The sequence below is a fragment of the Hippocampus comes genome, unplaced genomic scaffold, assembly GCF_001891065.2.
Source record: "Hippocampus comes isolate QL1 unplaced genomic scaffold, H_comes_QL1_v1.1 scaffold122, whole genome shotgun sequence".
In the NCBI taxonomy this organism is placed as follows: Eukaryota; Metazoa; Chordata; class Actinopteri; order Syngnathiformes; family Syngnathidae; genus Hippocampus; species Hippocampus comes.
The window spans coordinates 18266-37293 of NW_017842059.1; the positions used below are offsets into that span (position 1 = coordinate 18266).

Genomic DNA, 19028 nt, shown 5'->3' on the forward strand with positions numbered 1-19028 from the left:
AATTGACTTTTGACAGAGGAAGTCAGGTATTTTATTGGAAAACAATGTCATTGCACAAGTGTGTGTTTTCACACACACACACATATACATACATATACATATGTGTGTGTGTGTGTGTGTGTGTGTGTGTGTGTGTGTGTGTGTGTTCAGAAGTCAATAGAAACTAGGATGACAGTGACGTTGTCAGCGCAGCCCCGTCGCACCGCCTCGCTGGCCAACTGTTGGCAGGCCGCTTCAAACTGCTCCTCCTTGTCCGTCAACTTACTGTCCTACATTCATGCAAGGCAACATGTTTCATGAGAAATAAACATTGGTTTTGTCTATCGTGTGTAGAACTACAAACACCTGCCTTTTTTTTCCAAGAGGCCATTTGAGGCTAAATTGACTCAGTTGCACCAAACTCCATTGTTAATAAATAATTCAGCCCCTGATAGCAGTTTGACTTAGAACATGAAACTTTGTGCACATGTCTATCATGAGTCGACCCATAAAAAGTCTCAAGAAGCCATTCCTGAAAACATACAGGAAGACCTTGTATTTTTGGATCATGTGGTCATTTCCACGGGTCCTTGGGATTTGAAAGCTTTCAAAGACAGCTTGACTTTGCAACATTAAATTTAGAATTTTAGAATTCTAGAATTATAGAAATTGAGAGACGCACAAAAAAGTCTCAAGAAGCCATGACTAAAAAGGCACAGGAAATACGTTATTTCGGTTTGAAGCAGTTATTTTCGAGTATTTTTTCCAAATTCCAGGGGTCCTTAAAGTCAAAAAAATCCAACATGTTTGTCCAACTGCTATTACATTTGACATATGTATAAAAGACTCAACACCAACAGTACAAAGTGACTTCCTTACTGTACCTGAAGGATGTCCCAGACGAATCTGACGGCTTCATCTGCAGAAAAAACTTTGAACAAGCCATCACAAGCCAGGATGATGAACCTGAGGAGGCCAAAAGGAGACATTCTTTTTTTGCTTCTTTGTATGTAGGCCTGTGTCCTGTTCTTGCCTGTCATTGGCTGTCAGCTGACACCTTCTGAGGTCTGGGGTGGAAATGACGCCGCATCGCTTGTACTGGCCATCTCCGATGGAGCGCGACACCTCCAGGACGCCCAGCACCCGCCCCTCCCTGCAACAAACAACAACATATCCATCATCCATCCCAAAAAATTCCACTGGCATGAAAATCAAAAAGAAATAGCAGTGAAGCAAAGTGTCATTGTTTGGCAGTTCCCACTTGGCATTGCAGATTGTGCTTTTGAAGAGTCCGACATACATGTACATACTAGAAGGAAACCTCCTCCACCTTCAAGTGCCAAGGGCGGACATTGATGATAGTACCTGACAGTTCCTCCTGCTCTCTGGATCCTCATCCTCTCCTCGTAGATAGTTGGGTTGTGTTCTCGACTGAGCGCCAGTGTGGTCGGCTGCTTCTCCAGGGCTTCTCCTTCCTCCTCCATGCGACACAACACGGCCTGCCAAGACGCAACAATAAGAACTCAGAAAGCCATTTGAGCATTCATTGCATATCCATGTTATCAAGTTAAGGTCCATGTACTTACCTGCTCTTTGTTCTGACTACAGTGATGCTTAATAGGGCCAAGACAACTTTGCAAACTACCAGGATGACATGTTACAAGTGAAGCATAAATGAGCATTCGTTGACAACTGAGAGCGACTAAAATTACTCGTGACATTATAAAATTCTACTAGTTTACAACCAGTGCTTCAACATGAAGACTTGTAAACGCACAGGTGTTAACCAGTGCAGTTCTGCCTCACTAGTGAGATGTAGTTGTCCTACTCGGATGCCAAAGTTGTCCTTCGAGTGAGGACAAAGAGCATACTAGTTCATGGATCTTACAAATAAATGCTCAAACAACTTTATCAAAAACTATTAAAGCATTTATTTGATACTCTTGATCAGGATGGGATAAGTATGTGACACATGCTTGCTGGTTGGGCCTAGTCATCTTACGAATGCAGCACTGTAGTTACCTTGCTGTCTCCCAGGTTGGCCACGTAGACCACGTCATCCAGCACCAGCATGCAGGTTGCTGTGGAACCATCTTTCCACGCCGGCTTCCTGTTTCATAAAGAGGACAGGATTCATTCATGAACAAATGCAAAAACAGATTTTAAAACGACAGTGTTCAATAGTACTGCATGACTACCAGTTACTGAATTTATCTATTGGGGTGGTTTTCCGCACCGCAACAATGACTCACTCTAAAGCAGCCATACCAGCATGAACCCACAGTCCACAGGCTGGATGTCAAATGGAGATTGAAAAAAAAAAATCCTCGTTCTTTTCTCCTCATCGTGCTTCCGCCTTTCTCACTGTGACATGTGCGCACTCACGGCTGACAACGAGGCGCTCTAAAGCGGCCATGCTATCAGACTATCTGAAGAAATGGTGAAAAACAATTTATTACTAAATCTCCACAAGTGAATGTTGCATATTGCAGGGTGTATAAGGAAAGGGTTTGTCTACGTTTCGACAAAAAAAAAAAAAAATATTAAGAGAAAGCACTTAATTTCACATTATCTGTAATATCAAACTTATTTTGATTATGCCTGTGTTGTACAATGATGCAACTGAATGCTTGGAAAAAATACAATGAGAAAGCTGATTTGGTATCAGGACAAATAAAGAAAATCCCCGTAGTGGGGGAAAAGGAACAAAAATAGCATTGCCATTTCCTTCCACATTTGGTAAAAATGAAAAAAAAAAAAAGATTAAAATAGGAAATGTGTGTGTTTTTTTTTTTTTTAATGAAGGTCACATCACCCAAAACAACCAACCAACAAAACACACAAGGATTTTTTTTTTCATGAAATACAAAACCAGTAATTGTGGAACACAGTCAATAGCTACTTAATGCTCTTCGCAGGAGCTAATCAGGAGTCTTACTGGCTGGTGGCTTTCTTCAGAAAGTCCTCGTCTGTCTGGCGGAAAGTGTCCACCAGGCATTTTTTAATCAGCTTGTCCAGGTTCTCACTTTCACCTTCAAAAGAAGGACACGCACACGCACACAGTATATATATTTATAGAAATTATTATTATTTTTTTTTTCCAAGTCAAGTCTTGATCTTTACATTAGTGTGTCTTGTGTTTTTTGATTGAAATCATTTTACCTGGATTTTATTTTGGGGGATGATTTAAAACAAATTTTACACCGATTGTGATTTCAAAAAATTTACCAGTGATAATTTTCAACAAAAATTTGCACATAAAGGAATTATTTTAAACATAATTTACTGTAAATCTAAAGGGATGCTATTTTTACACATTCATATAAAGTAAACAAAAAAAAAAGAATTAATTCAACTTCTTAATATGCGTATAGCGTTTAGTGTGTCCGACGTCTGTGGGTGTTTTTTCTCCCTGCAGCTAGGATAATGGAGCTTTTTGCTTTTCAAAATTATGCCTGCACGTGTAGACGTAGCCTTAATTCTTGTTACTTTACGCAGACTGTGTCCTTACTGCTCACCTCGGGGAAACTTCGTTGCCAGAATGTGGTGAAGATGCTCGGCCGCAAAGCGTGATGCCCGAGTGCCGCCATGACCGTCGAACACGGCAAAATACGATGCCCCAGATCTTTGGAAACATCAGTCAATATTCACAAACATTGAAAGAGAGGGAAAAAAAGTAAAATATCACACCCGTGTGCGAGTATGTGTGAGTGTGTGTATGTATAAATGGAGGTGTCGCGAAGTCGAACGGGAGCGTCCTGCATGTCCTCACGCTCACCGCGCCTCGCAGCCACGTAGCCTCGCAGCATGGGGAGGCCTGAACATGCGAACGCACAGTAAGCCGAGCTGCATCATGGACGCCGTGCATTGTCAGACATGGTGGCAAAAGTGAAAACCTTCTCTACAAACTTTCTTGATCTCCTCCTCTTCGTCTTTCGGATGCACCTCACATTCTACATCCTCTCGTTTCCTTTTGACGCTCTTCTCATCAATGTGTTTGGCAGATCGCGGCGAAACTGTAATGGCAGCTGAGCCACGACCTGATAACACACAAATACAGTAGTTGTCATCGCAAGTGGTTAAGATGCTTATGTCACAACAATAATCATTTCATGTTTTAAAACATGTTTATGCAAGATATCCTTTCATGATCCCTTAAGGGTAAGTTTTGATGTTACAGTCAGAAACTAAGTTAATGTTAAAGGAAATCATTAAATAACAGTGGATTTTATTTTTTTGTAAAGACATGGATTTCATTTTAAAGGTCCCAAATGAAATTTTATGTCACAAGCAATTAAACAAAAGACATTAAATAAAGCATGGGGGGGAAAAAAAACTACATTTCTTAAAATTCGACAAAGTAATCATTTTCCCGAAGTGAGATCCTGACGAGTGACCGCATTGTTAGTTGTAAACCATTACAGGGGATTCCATCCACGCACTAATATAGTTTGAATGTTGTCATACAAGATTACATCCATGTACACAAGCAAATGTTTTCATAAACAACAGCCAGAGTTATTGATTGATTATCACACCTACCTTTTTTTGCAAATCCAGTTGAGAAAACAGAGGTCTTCTAATTGCTTGGAACAACAAAGAAAAAAAAAACACTCGTCGACACGGGCATGAAATTCATTTGCTTTGCGAGAACGAAACTGTATCGTTCCAATTTTCTGGTCCGTTTACGTGCCCTATTCTTGTCTTTTGGCCACTCAAACAACTGTGAGAACAGTTGCATCGCCACACAGCACCAAGGCATTTCGGCAAATAACTTGATTACAATGGCAAAGAGCGTTTCAGCGGGACATATATATAAAGAGAAAGCACTTAATTTCACATTATCTGTAATATCAAACTTATTAAGAGAAAGCACTTAATTTCACATTATCTGTAATATCAAACTTATTTTGATTATGCCTGTGTTGTACAATGATGCAACTGAATGCTTGGAAAAAATACAATGAGAAAGCTGATTTGGTATCAGGACAAATAAAGAAAATCCCCGTAGTGGGGGAAAAGGAACAAAAATAGCATTGCCATTTCCTTCCACATTTGGTAAAAATGAAAAAAAAAAAAAGATTAAAATAGGAAATGTGTGTGTTTTTTTTTTTTTTAATGAAGGTCACATCACCCAAAACAACCAACCAACAAAACACACAAGGATTTTTTTTTTCATGAAATACAAAACCAGTAATTGTGGAACACAGTCAATAGCTACTTAATGCTCTTCGCAGGAGCTAATCAGGAGTCTTACTGGCTGGTGGCTTTCTTCAGAAAGTCCTCGTCTGTCTGGCGGAAAGTGTCCACCAGGCATTTTTTAATGAAGGTCACATCACCCAAAACAACCAACCAACAAAACACACAAGGATTTTTTTTTTCATGAAATACAAAACCAGTAATTGTGGAACACAGTCAATAGCTACTTAATGCTCTTCGCAGGAGCTAATCAGGAGTCTTACTGGCTGGTGGCTTTCTTCAGAAAGTCCTCGTCTGTCTGGCGGAAAGTGTCCACCAGGCATTTTTTAATCAGCTTGTCCAGGTTCTCACTTTCACCTTCAAAAGAAGGACACGCACACGCACACAGTATATATATTTATAGAAATTATTATTATTTTTTTTTTCCAAGTCAAGTCTTGATCTTTACATTAGTGTGTCTTGTGTTTTTTGATTGAAATCATTTTACCTGGATTTTATTTTGGGGGATGATTTAAAACAAATTTTACACCGATTGTGATTTCAAAAAATTTACCAGTGATAATTTTCAACAAAAATTTGCACATAAAGGAATTATTTTAAACATAATTTACTGTAAATCTAAAGGGATGCTATTTTTACACATTCATATAAAGTAAACAAAAAAAAAAGAATTAATTCAACTTCTTAATATGCGTATAGCGTTTAGTGTGTCCGACGTCTGTGGGTGTTTTTTCTCCCTGCAGCTAGGATAATGGAGCTTTTTGCTTTTCAAAATTATGCCTGCACGTGTAGACGTAGCCTTAATTCTTGTTACTTTACGCAGACTGTGTCCTTACTGCTCACCTCGGGGAAACTTCGTTGCCAGAATGTGGTGAAGATGCTCGGCCGCAAAGCGTGATGCCCGAGTGCCGCCATGACCGTCGAACACGGCAAAATACGATGCCCCAGATCTTTGGAAACATCAGTCAATATTCACAAACATTGAAAGAGAGGGAAAAAAAGTAAAATATCACACCCGTGTGCGAGTATGTGTGAGTGTGTGTATGTATAAATGGAGGTGTATGTTACATTTGAGCGGGCAGCGTTGATAGACAGCCGCTCATGTCGGGAAGTAGAACGTGAGCGTCCTGCATTTCCTCACGCTCACCGCGCCTCGCAGCCACGTAGCCTCGCAGCATGGGGAGGCCTGAACATGCGAACGCACAGTAAGCCGAGCTGCATCATGGACGCCGTGCATTGTCAGACATGGTGGCAAAAGTGAAAACCTTCTCTACAAACTTTCTTGATCTCCTCCTCTTCGTCTTTCGGATGCACCTCACATTCTACATCCTCTCGTTTCCTTTTGACGCTCTTCTCATCAATGTGTTTGGCAGATCGCGGCGAAACTGTAATGGCAGCTGAGCCACGACCTGATAACACACAAATACAGTAGTTGTCATCGCAAGTGGTTAAGATGCTTATGTCACAACAATAATCATTTCATGTTTTAAAACATGTTTATGCAAGATATCCTTTCATGATCCCTTAAGGGTAAGTTTTGATGTTACAGTCAGAAACTAAGTTAATGTTAAAGGAAATCATTAAATAACAGTGGATTTTATTTTTTTGTAAAGACATGGATTTCATTTTAAAGGTCCCAAATGAAATTTTATGTCACAAGCAATTAAACAAAAGACATTAAATAAAGCATGGGGGGGAAAAAAAACTACATTTCTTAAAATTCGACAAAGTAATCATTTTCCCGAAGTGAGATCCTGACGAGTGACCGCATTGTTAGTTGTAAACCATTACAGGGGATTCCATCCACGCACTAATATAGTTTGAATGTTGTCATACAAGATTACATCCATGTACACAAGCAAATGTTTTCATAAACAACAGCCAGAGTTATTGATTGATTATCACACCTACCTTTTTTTGCAAATCCAGTTGAGAAAACAGAGGTCTTCTAATTGCTTGGAACAACAAAGAAAAAAAAAACACTCGTCGACACGGGCATGAAATTCATTTGCTTTGCGAGAACGAAACTGTATCGTTCCAATTTTCTGGTCCGTTTACGTGCCCTATTCTTGTCTTTTGGCCACTCAAACAACTGTGAGAACAGTTGCATCGCCACACAGCACCAAGGCATTTCGGCAAATAACTTGATTACAATGGCAAAGAGCGTTTCAGCGGGACAATCAACAATGCAGTACATTGGCTGACTGGCGACTCGGCATTCTGTAAATGACATCACTTGCCGGAAATTGCCAAACAAAAGCATTTTGGTTGTTAAGTGCGTTGCTATGGGTCAAACGATGAATCTGGGTGTGTTACATAAAAAACAAAAACTTACGAAAGTATGCTTGAAATAGTTTTAGCTGTATGGATTACTCAAAAGATGGTTGGCCAAATGCACTCTTGACCTTTAAGGTCATATCAACCAGTCCATAAAACATGCTTTAAACTGTCTCTTATACCTTCAGTGAAGTCAAGAAAACTGCAAAACCATCACTTGCCACACGCAAACTGTCTTCCAATAATTTTTATATGGCATTTATAACTCAATTTTTATACAGAAACAATAAATAACGGTGGAAACAAAGTTTAAACCAACGGCAGCATCTTATTTATATTAAGTCTTTATTCGTCAGCATCTTTTGGTCCCTTGAAAGGCGCTATAAAATAAGTTAGTATTTTTATTATTCTCATCACCAATGGAACTACTAATTTATCTCTTAACGCGTGTAGATAAAACGCATTTAAGTGACCCAAAACGAGAATTTTGTGAGGTAACGACCAACTTTTCAGTTGTCAGAAGACCAGCACTACTGCCGGGTTAATCGTCTGCGTTTACCCGAGAAACCGTAATCACTCACCGGTTTGAGTGGGCTCCGGTAGGTCGTCAAATAGATCCATCATTCTCCGAAGCAAGACTAGCCTCGTTTAGCCGTCTGTCCGTCTGAACCCGTGAACGTCGTACTAGAGACAGCAAGTAAGGTTTATAAACAGGTGAGATTACACGATAAAATTCGATCACTAGATGAAAATGTTAAAGGCATTTGTAATTTTAATTACGGTTCATTTCTAATAATCTCAAAATTGACCATCTACGACACGGCATGCAGACTGCAAACTGCAGACTGCGTCTTCTTCGTCTTCATTTTCAAATGCTTCGATGGCAGCATTGTCACGACACTTGGCGCCTCTTAACGCTTTGGCTGTAAACTGCATGTAATCCCTTTTTAGTTTGTAAATATTTTACAGCAAGACCCGCAACTATTGACATTGCATTAAAACTAAAGTTGTTGGTTTTGGCTTGATCTAATATAATACTAAAATTAATGTTGCATTAAGATGTGTTATACGTTCAGAAATTTGGTCAGGTTGCTGCCTTTTCTGATCTGTTTCATATCATGTCCTCGCGACAGGTGGCAGTATATTTCCATGTATTACGCAGGTGCCCCAAAGAAGTAAATTTTCCAGAATGCTTTTCGAGTTTTTAGTGAATTTATTACCATGCATTTTGACATGTAATATTGGGCAAGTAAAACAATAAATTGTTATTTGTTGTTTTTTATTCAAACAAAAACAACAAAAATGTGTTTTACGGGTGCATACTTTGTCAGTACTACAACTCCCGTGATGCTTTTCGGCCAAACAGTCATGGTTCCGCACATCACCCGCCGCCACTGATGACTTGGGAAGAATGTGTTCAAGCAAAGCGTTTGCAACTATGCATGGATTTATCTTCCTCGCCAGTTTTTTCAAAACTTCTGCGACGACTTCAAACTCAAAAGGTGAGTTTATATCAACTTTTAACAGCCGCACAATAAAGTTGCGTGAACGAAACCAAGGGAACACTTTTAGCTAGCCTACACGTTCACTGACATACACTTCATAAAGCAAGTGCCCTGCTGTTATGTTGTAGATAAATTTAACCCACACTGTGCTTTTAAATGGTCGAAATATCTTTTGTGAGGGAATTTTTTATTAAATGCTCGTAAATGTTTCCTCTGTCCATCAAAGTATCATTAAATTAACGAATTAGTCCCACCTACTTATTTGTTTGTTATTAGAGCAAACTAAACCCAATGCTAACTATTTTTAAAACCGCCATTTTATGGTAAATTGGCGTCTTGATATTTGTATACAAATAGTTTCGTTTCCTGAGTACCTACCTGCCCATCCACCAAACAACCAAGTAAAACTCAAGTTATCTGATTCTTTCTGAATGCGTGTACGTGAGCGAACTCCGTCAGATGACTTCATAACTCGGCTGTCCTAATTTACACAACAAAATAATGAAAGCTTAATCACCAATGACTCCGTAGTCATCATTCTTCATCCTTGGGCTGTACTGATGAAAACATGCCACAAGGCCGTTTGAGACACTTACAATTTGGAAAAAAAAGCCTACATATGCTCCAACTCTCTCTAAAAAAATACTCACCGTCACAACATTTCACTGGTATTGGCTTTCCATTTGCCTCACATTTTCTCAGACAAATGCTCATTGTGCACAAATGCGTCAATTGTACACAATTTTGTCAATTGTGATATGCTTTTTGTCTCCAGGGTTACACTCTTCCCACAGTGCCTCCGAAAACTATGCCATGTACATATGGCACAACCGGTTCTATGTGTATGCAGCCTTTGCGCTTGCCTTGACGCTCTGGGTTTCATTCAAGATGATCCTGAAGAAGGTACATTGGCAAGTGTATTCAGAGACATAAGCCTGTGCGTGTGTAGAACCAGTCATACTGTTTTCATCATAATAAAATAACACCTTTTTGTTTTGTCTTTTAGAAAAGCTTATCAAAGGACGTCAGCTCCTGGGTCCAGGAAGCTATGAAGAATCCAGAGGGCTGTGATAAACGTGCTGAAGTTCACGTGTCAGGAGTGAAAATCTTCTTTGGCTCACAGACTGGTACAGCTAAAGTATGAATATTTGGTTACACATATCACTCATCCACAAAGCTGACATTTAGAAATAACTTGGTTTGGAGACTACTGAGAAATTTCAAAATGGGAAAGTTTAAATATACACTTTGACATGATAAATCAGTCCCGTGACCAAGCTTGTAACTTAATTTACCTGCCAATCAAATCCTTTTTTTCCCCCTAGAATTGAACTGCAATGAAAATTAATCCGTTTCAGCCCCCCCGTAACATGTAATCATTGTTTTTTTAGAAAGAAAAAGGACTCTGCGTTATTAAAATTAAATATAAACACAATAAAAAAAGGATGCTATAATGGTGACACTGGCTTCACCCCCACAACGCTGCAGGGTTTTGCAAAGCAGCTGTCAGCAGACGTGAGGAGTCTGGACCTCGCGACAGAGGTGATTGACATGAAGGACTATGATCCAGACGATCAGCTGGCTGACGAGGTAAGACCGAGGCTCCTTTGGCGGAGGTACGATAAGGAGACAAAGAGTGTCAGGGCTGCACCTCACTGATGCTTTCCCTTCTACCACGAACATCTGGCCTCCTGGACTCCTCATAAGAGCTGTAGTGGCAGGAAAATTCATATTGTCAAAAGGCTGCTTTCAAGAAAATTAGGACATGTTAGCCCTTCTTCAAAAAACTTTGAAAATAAATGCAGTAGTTCAACAATGGCAGAGACTACATGATACAATGAAATTTTCATTGATATAATAATTTATCGAGATGTATCTGAATGACATACATTATAAGTAACTGCAAACTCTTTTGTCATCCCACATTGACAGACAAATAGAATGGAATGAATATATGCTGTTATACACAATTCTCTTGTATTCTGCTTTCAACACTGAACTGAAAATATATTTCTTAACGTTCTTGATGTGAAATGTGGGTTAAAAAATATGCTTTGGAATAAGGTTCCCTAAACTGCCTAGAAAATGAAATGCAGAAATAGACCAGCAGCCATGTTTTTAATTTACTGGAAAAACTTCCAAGGGGCATTTTATGACCTTCCCAGCAAAGGTCAAGCACGAATATAAACAGTGGCACTTAGTTAGAGTAGTTGTATTTTCTCCAGTCATTCTTTCAATAAAGTGCATTGAAAAGTCTCTCTGATCCAGAAAAACTCGCTCTGTAATTGGAATCCATTTATGAAAATTTCAGTAAAATGCCCCCAGTGAAGGTAGGCCAACTGCTTTTTAGGGTTTTTAATGTGCTCTATGCTGCAGCTTAGTTGGTGAGCTAATTTTACGCCAGACCTGTTGGCGACTGATATTGTCCTGAAGGCTAACTTGTACTTTTATTTTTTATTTATTTTACATTTTTTTTTGGAAGCATAATGCATATTGATCAACAGAGACATCGATTTTTGCAGTGTCGCTTTTGTCTCGCTCCTTCTCTCCTCTGTCTGTAACTGCTCACATCTCCCCTCTCTGCTGGTTGAGAAGGAGGGGATTGAAAAAGCGACTGGCCCCCATGGCTCATTTACAATCATATTGTGTCCTGCTTAGAAATTCCCTCCAAACATAAAAGAGCACATTCCAGGTGACAGACAGTATTAGAGGTTATTGAGACTTTGATTTTTAAAAAAACCTGTGCTTGGCTATCGACCAGTTCAGGGTGTACCGTGCGAACTGCCCGAAGACAGCTGGCATAGTCTGCGGCACGCCCGCAACCCTCGTGAGGATTAAGTGCATGGGATAATGGATGGATGTTTTTTTTTTTTTTTAAACCACGGTAAACCGTCAAACCAGTAATTGGCCCATCCCTAGTGTGGACTGGTGTCGTCGGAATCAGTGAATGAGAGTAACTTTGGTGACTGTTAACTGGCTCAACTTGTAACCTGACCCCACCCCTCAGAAGGAATTTTCAAATGTGAATTTTTCCATTCAGCTCTTTTTGTCATGTCTAAGTTGTGCAAAAAGTGCTGAAACAATTAACCGGTGGACATGTGCTTTCAAAATTTTACACAAGGTCGAATTAAGTTCACCTGTAGAAGTTACAGTGCATTTTAGGTTCATCCTAAAATTTCACACCAGAGCTCCATCATTTTGTGAGTTTCAAGTTGGAATTCCTTTGATTGTGGTGTCTCGTTTATGTCACCCAGTGCAGCAGCAAGTGTGTGTCTGTGTTCCTGGTGTCCACCTACACGGACGGGCAGCCCACCGACAACGCTGAGTGGTTCTGCAAGTGGCTTGAGGAAGCGTCCACCGACTTCCGCTATGGGAGGACGTACCTGAAGGGCCTGCGCTACGCCGTGTTTGGCCTGGGCAACTCCCTTTATGCTGCCCACTACAACACAGTAAGGCTGGGGCAATATGGACTCAAACTACAATGTACCTTTTTTTTTTTTCGCTTCGTTTTTTTAAATGTTTTTTATTCCCATTTTATTTCAAATCTGTAACTTTTGTCTTGAAAAACTGTTTTGTCTTTAAAATGTAAGACTTTTTCTCTCACTATATATATAAAAATGTTTTTTTTTGTCAAATCTACACAACCCACATACTTAAAGATATGACTTAGAAATGTCTTTTAATCTTGCCAATGTATAAGCCGGTTTTGCTGAAAAATATTTGTTTTTCTCAAAACAACAAATATATTCTCGAATATGTAACGTTTTTCTTTGAAAAAAAAATTTTGCACATTTTTTTCTCAAATACACTATGTATGACTTTATTGTTGAAAAATATAAAAGTCATATGAGACTTTCTGAACTTTTTTTTCCCCCAACACTAACTACTCTCTCAAATATGATATATATCATGAATATGTGACTTTTCCCCCAAATTTGCCATTATTTTCTGGAAAATATACAACTTTATTTCCTCTCATAAGATATATAATTTTGATGTGCGACTTTTTTATTTTTGAAATATCTTTTTGTTTGTTTATTGGTTATTGAACATAAGAACATATACAGTAATAAATTGACAGAAAGTAAGGTAAGTAAAATAGTAAAATACATGTGAATGTTTATTTCACTCAAAATTGAACCAGTATTTTCTGAGGCAGGCAAACTTTTTTTCTCAGATATATGCAACTTTTTCTATCAAATATTGCACCTTTTTTGATTGAACATATACTTTTTTGCTAAAAAATATATTCTTTATCCATCCATTATCTGAGCCGCTTATCCTCACAAGGGTCATGGGTGTGCTGGAGCCTATCCCAGCTGTCTTTGGGCAGTAGGCAGGGGACACCCTGAACTGGTTGCCAGCCAATCGCAGTACAGTATATTCTTGAATATAAATCAAAGCTTTTTCTCAAATATAAAACTTTGTTCTCGAAATATGCAACTTTCTACAATCAAAGGATTGGATGCACTTTCTCATGCTATTTCATTCAAAACAGTGTCCAAATGTTTGACTGGTATATCAGTTTAAATTAATATGATTTCATATTAAAAATTTACATTTTTTATTTCGGAAATAACTTTTTTTTCTGGAAAATGTACAGTTGAGACTCTTTCTCAAAAAGTAACTTCTCAAATATGTAACTTCCTTCTCCAACTTCATTTTTTGTGAATTTCTCTTTAAAAAAAGCGCTGTTTTTTTTTTTTTTTTGTTTTTTTTTCCCCCCCTCAAAAATACACTTCAACTACGACTAGAATTTGTGAATACCAAACTGTGAATATGCGGGCGTATGACTGCATCCTCTTTCTGTCCAGGTGGGCAAAAATGTGGACAAGTGGCTGTGGATGCTGAGTGCCTCTCGGATCTTAACCCGCGGCGAAGGCGACTGCAACGTGGCGAAAAGCATCCATGGCAGCATTCAGGCTGACTTCCTGGCCTGGAAGGTCAAGTTCCTCAAACGTCTGCGGGATCTTTGTCAGGACGACGACAACTGTTGTAGGAAACGCAAGGAGGGCACTTCCTGCATCCAGACGGATGGACAAGAAGTAGAAGAAGGGAAGAACACCGCTCTGGATAATAACAATTCTGAGGTAAGGTATTCAAAAACAACTACAGCTGAAAGAAAGTGCTGTACATCAATAGAGGCATGAAAATTGATTCATCAACAACCATTTAATTAATTGTTTGAAGACCTAGTTTAATTGAAAATTGTTCTCTGAATTTCAGCCTCACAACTGAAAGTATTCTGTGATTTCTATAGTCCTCTATGGAAGCATTTAAAATAAGACATTTGTAAACATCTGCTTTTACATTGGAAAACAGTGGTCAATATTTTTGATTATTTTTGGGCACGTTACAGTACAGGGCGGCACGGTAGTCCAGTGGTTAGCGCGTCGACCTCACAGTGCAGAGGTGCAGAGTTCGATTCGGGCTCCGGCCTCCCTGTGTGGAGTTTGAATGTTCTGCCCATGCCTGTGTGGGTTTTTCTCCAGGTTCTCCGATTTCCTCCCACATTCCGAAAACATGCATGGCAGGTTAATGGAACACACTAAATTGTCCCTAGTTGTGAGTGTGAGCACGGATGTTTGTTTGTCTCTGTGTGCCCTGTGATTGGTTGGCAACCAGTTCAGGCTGTCCCCTGCATACTGCCCAGAAGACAGCTGAGATAGGTTCCAGAACCCCCCCGCAACCCTTGTGAGGATAAAGCGGATTGGAAAATGGATGGATGGATGGGTGTTACAGCACAACCAGTTACTGACTCATAGTCAATTTATGTTTGCAAATTTTCTTTATAGTCAATTTGAAATAATGTCCTGTTTTTGAATAAAGGGATAGAAATGAATGTTGTTTAAGTCCTATGCATCGATTAATCAGAAAAATAATCAACATGTTGATCGATGATTAAAATAGTCATGAATTGCACTTCAGTGAACCCCCGTTCATCGCTGTGGTTATATTCAAGACCCACCCACAGAATGTGAACATTTTCAACATAGGGAGACCATAAAAAAAAAAAAAAAAAAAAATAGTTGGCGCCTCTTAAAAAGTTTAGAATTACCTAAAGATGACACAAGATGGCAGCGAAGCACTTCTTCTGTCTAAATGCAGCTCCCCTACTTAATCATTGCTGTGGCACCGTCTTGTGGCGCACCGTTGTTAAAGCAAAATAATGCTTTTCTGTCATTTAAATAAAACATAGCGTTTTTTTTTAGGTTATTTTCTAACATGCGCATTGTGTAAACCTTGATTTGAAAAGTTAAAAAAAAATTTAAATGAATGCTTGTTTTACGCTAATAGCAACAGTTGATGTTTGCCCAAAACTATACACACAAAAAACGCCAAAACATAATTAATAAATAAATAACTAGATTAAATGACAGACTGTGTCTACTTGACAAAAACAATTAATGCAAATTAGCTGGAAGGATTAATAAAATCCAACAAGGCCTGAGAGTTAAGTATTTGTGTCATACTTCCGTCCACACGTACGTATTGGATACATACATACTAGTGTGCATCTCTCTTTTGTTGCTTTGGTTACAAAATGTCCTACACGCCTCACATGTGACATTTCTCTCAGCTCCTCTGTCCGTCCTCCAGACACACTCTTTGCTCTTCTCACCAATCACTGCATTTTCACACACACACACACACACACACACACACACACACACACACACACACACACACACACACACACATGCATGTGCAGTGTGACAGCTCACAGATGACCCGTTGTCATGGCAGCGGACACCTCGGGAGACGACTGTGTCGCCGAGACTTGTTACTGGCTGCAGCTGACAAGCGTGGCCGTCATCTTGTTCTTCGTTTCAAGTGATTTTTAGTTTGACACGAATCAAGTTTTCCAATTGACAACCTAATAATGCCGAGAGGCAGGTTTTACACAGACACGGTTTTAAGGGTGATTGGAGTTGCAAATGACACGGTTCATCTCAGTCAGGATGTTGTGTTTACAAACCAGAGTGTCACCAATGAGTAGCTGAAAGGAGACCAGGTGTTATTATTTTAAGGGAAACTTTTGAACTTAAGGGCCAAATTTGATTTTAACTCATTCACTTTTGTTGACGACTGTAGTTGTCACCTGGAATCCAACTGTTTACTGAGACACCGACCTGTATATTTACATACTGGTATGTTTTCAACGGGTTGGCGTGGAAAACGATCTCACCCAGCTTGTCTGTGGAATTCAGGTTTGTTCACTATTTTAATGATGAACAAATTCCTGTCGTTGGCCGCATCGTATCGCTTTGGATTTAAGATTAGCATGAAGAAATACCAGTAAGAGCTTCTCTTTGGGGACTGATTAATCTGAAGGGCTACCCGTTTGATACATACTTCTGAAATAACATATTTGCTATAATTACCAATGGTAATATTATATGCAGTGTGGGGAATAAGTCTACTGGTGTTACTAATTGCGTTCGTTTTTCAGGAATGAAGCAAGCCATCCATCCATCCATTTTCCACCGGTTATCCGGGGGTCGGTTGCGGGGGCAACAGTTTTAGCAGGGAAGCCCAGACTTCCCTCTCCCCAGCCATTTGTTTCAGCTCTTCCCAGGGGATCCCAAGGTGTTCCCAGGCCAACTGGGAGACATAGTCTCTCCAGCGTGTCCTGGGTTGTCCCCCCGGGGCCTCCTGCCGGTGTGACATGCCCGGAACACCTCACCAGGGAGGCGTCCAGGAGGCAGCCTAATCGGATGCCCGAGCCACCTCTCGACTTGAAGGAGAAGCAGCTCAACTCTGAGCCCCTCCCGGATGGCCGAGCTTCTCACCTTATCTCGAAGGGAGAGCCCAGACACCCTGCGGAGAAAACTAATTTCGGCCAGTTGTATCCCAGATCTCGTTCTTTCGGTAACGACCCATAGCTTGTTACCATAGGTGAGGGTTGAAACGTGGATCGACCGGTAAATTGAGAGCTTCGCCTTTTGTCTCAGCTCCTTCTTTACCACGGCAGACCGATACAAAGTCCGCATCACAGCAGACGCTGCACCGATCCGCTTGTCCATCTCTCGCTCCCTCCTGCCCTCACTCATGAACAAGTCCCCAAGACACTTAAACTCCTCCACTTGGGGCAAGACCTCCTCCCAGACCCAGAAAGGGCACTCCACCCTTTTCCGACTGAGGACCATTGTTTCAGATTTGCAGGTGCTGATTTTCATCCCAACCGCTTCACACTCTGCTGCGAAACGCTCCAGTGAGAGTTGGAGAGCCCTGCTTGAAGGAGCCAGCAGTACCACATCATCTGCAAAAAGCAGAGATGCAATACTGAGGTCACCAAACTGGACCGCCTCAATGCCTCGGCTGCGGCTAGAAATTCTGTCCATAAAGGTTATGAACAGAATCGGTGACAAAGGGCTGCCTTGGCGGAGTCCAAACCTCACTGGAAATGATTCCGACTTACTGCCGGCAATGCGAACCAAACTCTGACATCAGGGGGTTCGGTACCCCGTACTCCTGAAGCACCCCCCACAGAACTCCCTGAGGGACACGGTGGAACGCCTTCTCCAAGTCCACAAAGCACAAGTAAACTGGTTGGGCGAGTTCCCATGTACCCTCGAGGACCCTGCTAAGGGTGTAGAGCTGGTCCACTGTTCCACGGCTGAGACGTAAACCACACTGGGGCTCGAGTTCCTGACAAACCCTCCTCTCCAGCAACCTTACCAGGGAGGTTGAGGATTGTGATCCCTCTGTAGTCGGAACACACCCTCCGGTCCCCCTTCTTAAAAAGAGGGACCACCACACCGGTCTGCCAATTCAGAGGCACTCTCCCCGATGACCACGTGATGTTTGACGGCATCCCTTACTGCTCGTGTCCACTAGCGAGTTCGGGGGGCCCCTCCACTCTAAGGCGGAGGGAGGCTCCTCTCTCGTCCACCGGTGTGAACCCCAATGTACAAGCACTGAGCCGGGGGGGCAATGAGTATGTCCACACCTGCTCTACGCCTCTCACCATGGGCAACTCCAGAGTGGATGAGAGTCCACCCTCTCTCGAGAGAGCTGGTACCAGAGCCCAGGCTATGTGTGGAGACAAGTCCGACTATATCCAGTTGGAACATCTCTGCTTCGCACACCAGCTCGGGCTCCTTCCTTGCAACGAGAGGTGACGTTCCACGTCCCGCGAGCTAGCTTCTGTAGCCGAGGATCGGACCGCCAAGGTTCCCGTCTTTGGCTGCCGCCCAGCTCATATTGCACCCAATCCCTTTAGCCCCTCCCATAGGTGTGTAGTGGAATGCATAAGTGTCCAGAATCATGAGCCAATTTAATTTTCAAGGATTCATTTGTATGTAAAACATGCAAAATGATTTAATTTAATAATAAAATTACAATAAGTTATGTTTCATTTTATCACATATAGCCTTGATTGTTTTGTTAATTGTCCTCAATGAACGCGAACGTGGACTATCAAACCATCAACAAACTCAGCTGCTGGCATGTACTGCAGCATGTTGTTTGTGAATTCTAGTTTCTAATTTCTTCAGCCATCCCCTGAAGTCTTGTTTCGTCTCCGCTTCCTTCAGGAGGAGCTGGTGGAGTCGAGCAGTGACGAAGACGTCTCGTCAACCTCCCCCTCCGTGTTGGACGTGGAAGATCTGGGCAGCCTGATGAGCAGCGTCAAGCAGGTCAGTGTGCGGCCGGTCTTATTTGCGTGCTTCGAAAGCAGCTTCGCCTTGCACGGAAACGGCAGATGGCCCGGTAGACTCCACACACCAGGCCCTGGCGTCAAAATGAGGCTTGCGTAAGAGCGCAGACGCCCACCGCCATCATGAGTGACTCGAGGGACATTTGTCGTGCAAAATGGACTGCACTATATTTTGATTTTTTTTAAATGATTGTTCCATTTAATTTTATTTGCATTTTTTTTAATTTATTTTATTTTCTTGACAGAAAAAGAAAAAAATATTTTTGAATAGAAAGGTTGTATACTTGTTTTTCAGAGAAAATATATATATTGATGGTTGGTGGCCATCTCTGGGTTCTCCCAGACCAAGCTTGCCTTGTATGGATATGCACACAGCCAATGATGGTTAAATAGCAAACCACTGCATC

At 41.0% G+C, this 19028-nt stretch overlaps 2 protein-coding genes across 4 annotated transcripts in view; one reads left to right on the top strand and one right to left on the bottom strand.

Moving 5' to 3' along the window:
• Positions 1-7: 7 nt before the first annotated feature.
• Positions 8-8334, bottom strand: ilkap (integrin-linked kinase-associated serine/threonine phosphatase). 2 transcript variants are annotated; one of them, XM_019861418.1, is made up of 10 exons: positions 8037-8334; positions 6444-6587; positions 6247-6364; positions 6022-6128; positions 5442-5535; positions 2002-2089; positions 1345-1478; positions 1013-1132; positions 864-945; positions 8-269 (listed from the first exon to the last, which is right to left on the bottom strand). In XM_019861418.1, exons 1-10 carry the CDS (start codon positions 8077-8079, stop codon positions 147-149), a joined length of 1053 nt encoding a protein of 350 aa, XP_019716977.1. In that variant the 5' UTR covers positions 8080-8334; the 3' UTR covers positions 8-146. The 2 variants fall into 2 exon arrangements, with proteins under 2 accessions (XP_019716977.1, XP_019716978.1); XM_019861419.1 differs by lacking the exon at positions 8037-8334 and having other exon boundaries at positions 6457-6570.
• A 462-nt stretch (positions 8335-8796) lies between these two features.
• tyw1 (tRNA-yW synthesizing protein 1 homolog (S. cerevisiae)) overlaps positions 8797-19028 on the top strand; it is a 29816-nt gene continuing 19584 nt past the window's right edge. For both annotated transcript variants that reach the window (XM_019861416.1, XM_019861417.1), the window contains exons 1-7: positions 8797-8957; positions 9736-9863; positions 9967-10098; positions 10449-10550; positions 12215-12409; positions 13775-14050; positions 18500-18601. In XM_019861416.1, the coding sequence (XP_019716975.1) occupies positions 8867-8957; positions 9736-9863; positions 9967-10098; positions 10449-10550; positions 12215-12409; positions 13775-14050; positions 18500-18601 (1026 nt within the window). In that variant the 5' untranslated portion in view covers positions 8797-8866. The remainder of the gene's footprint in view (positions 8958-9735; positions 9864-9966; positions 10099-10448; positions 10551-12214; positions 12410-13774; positions 14051-18499; positions 18602-19028) is intronic.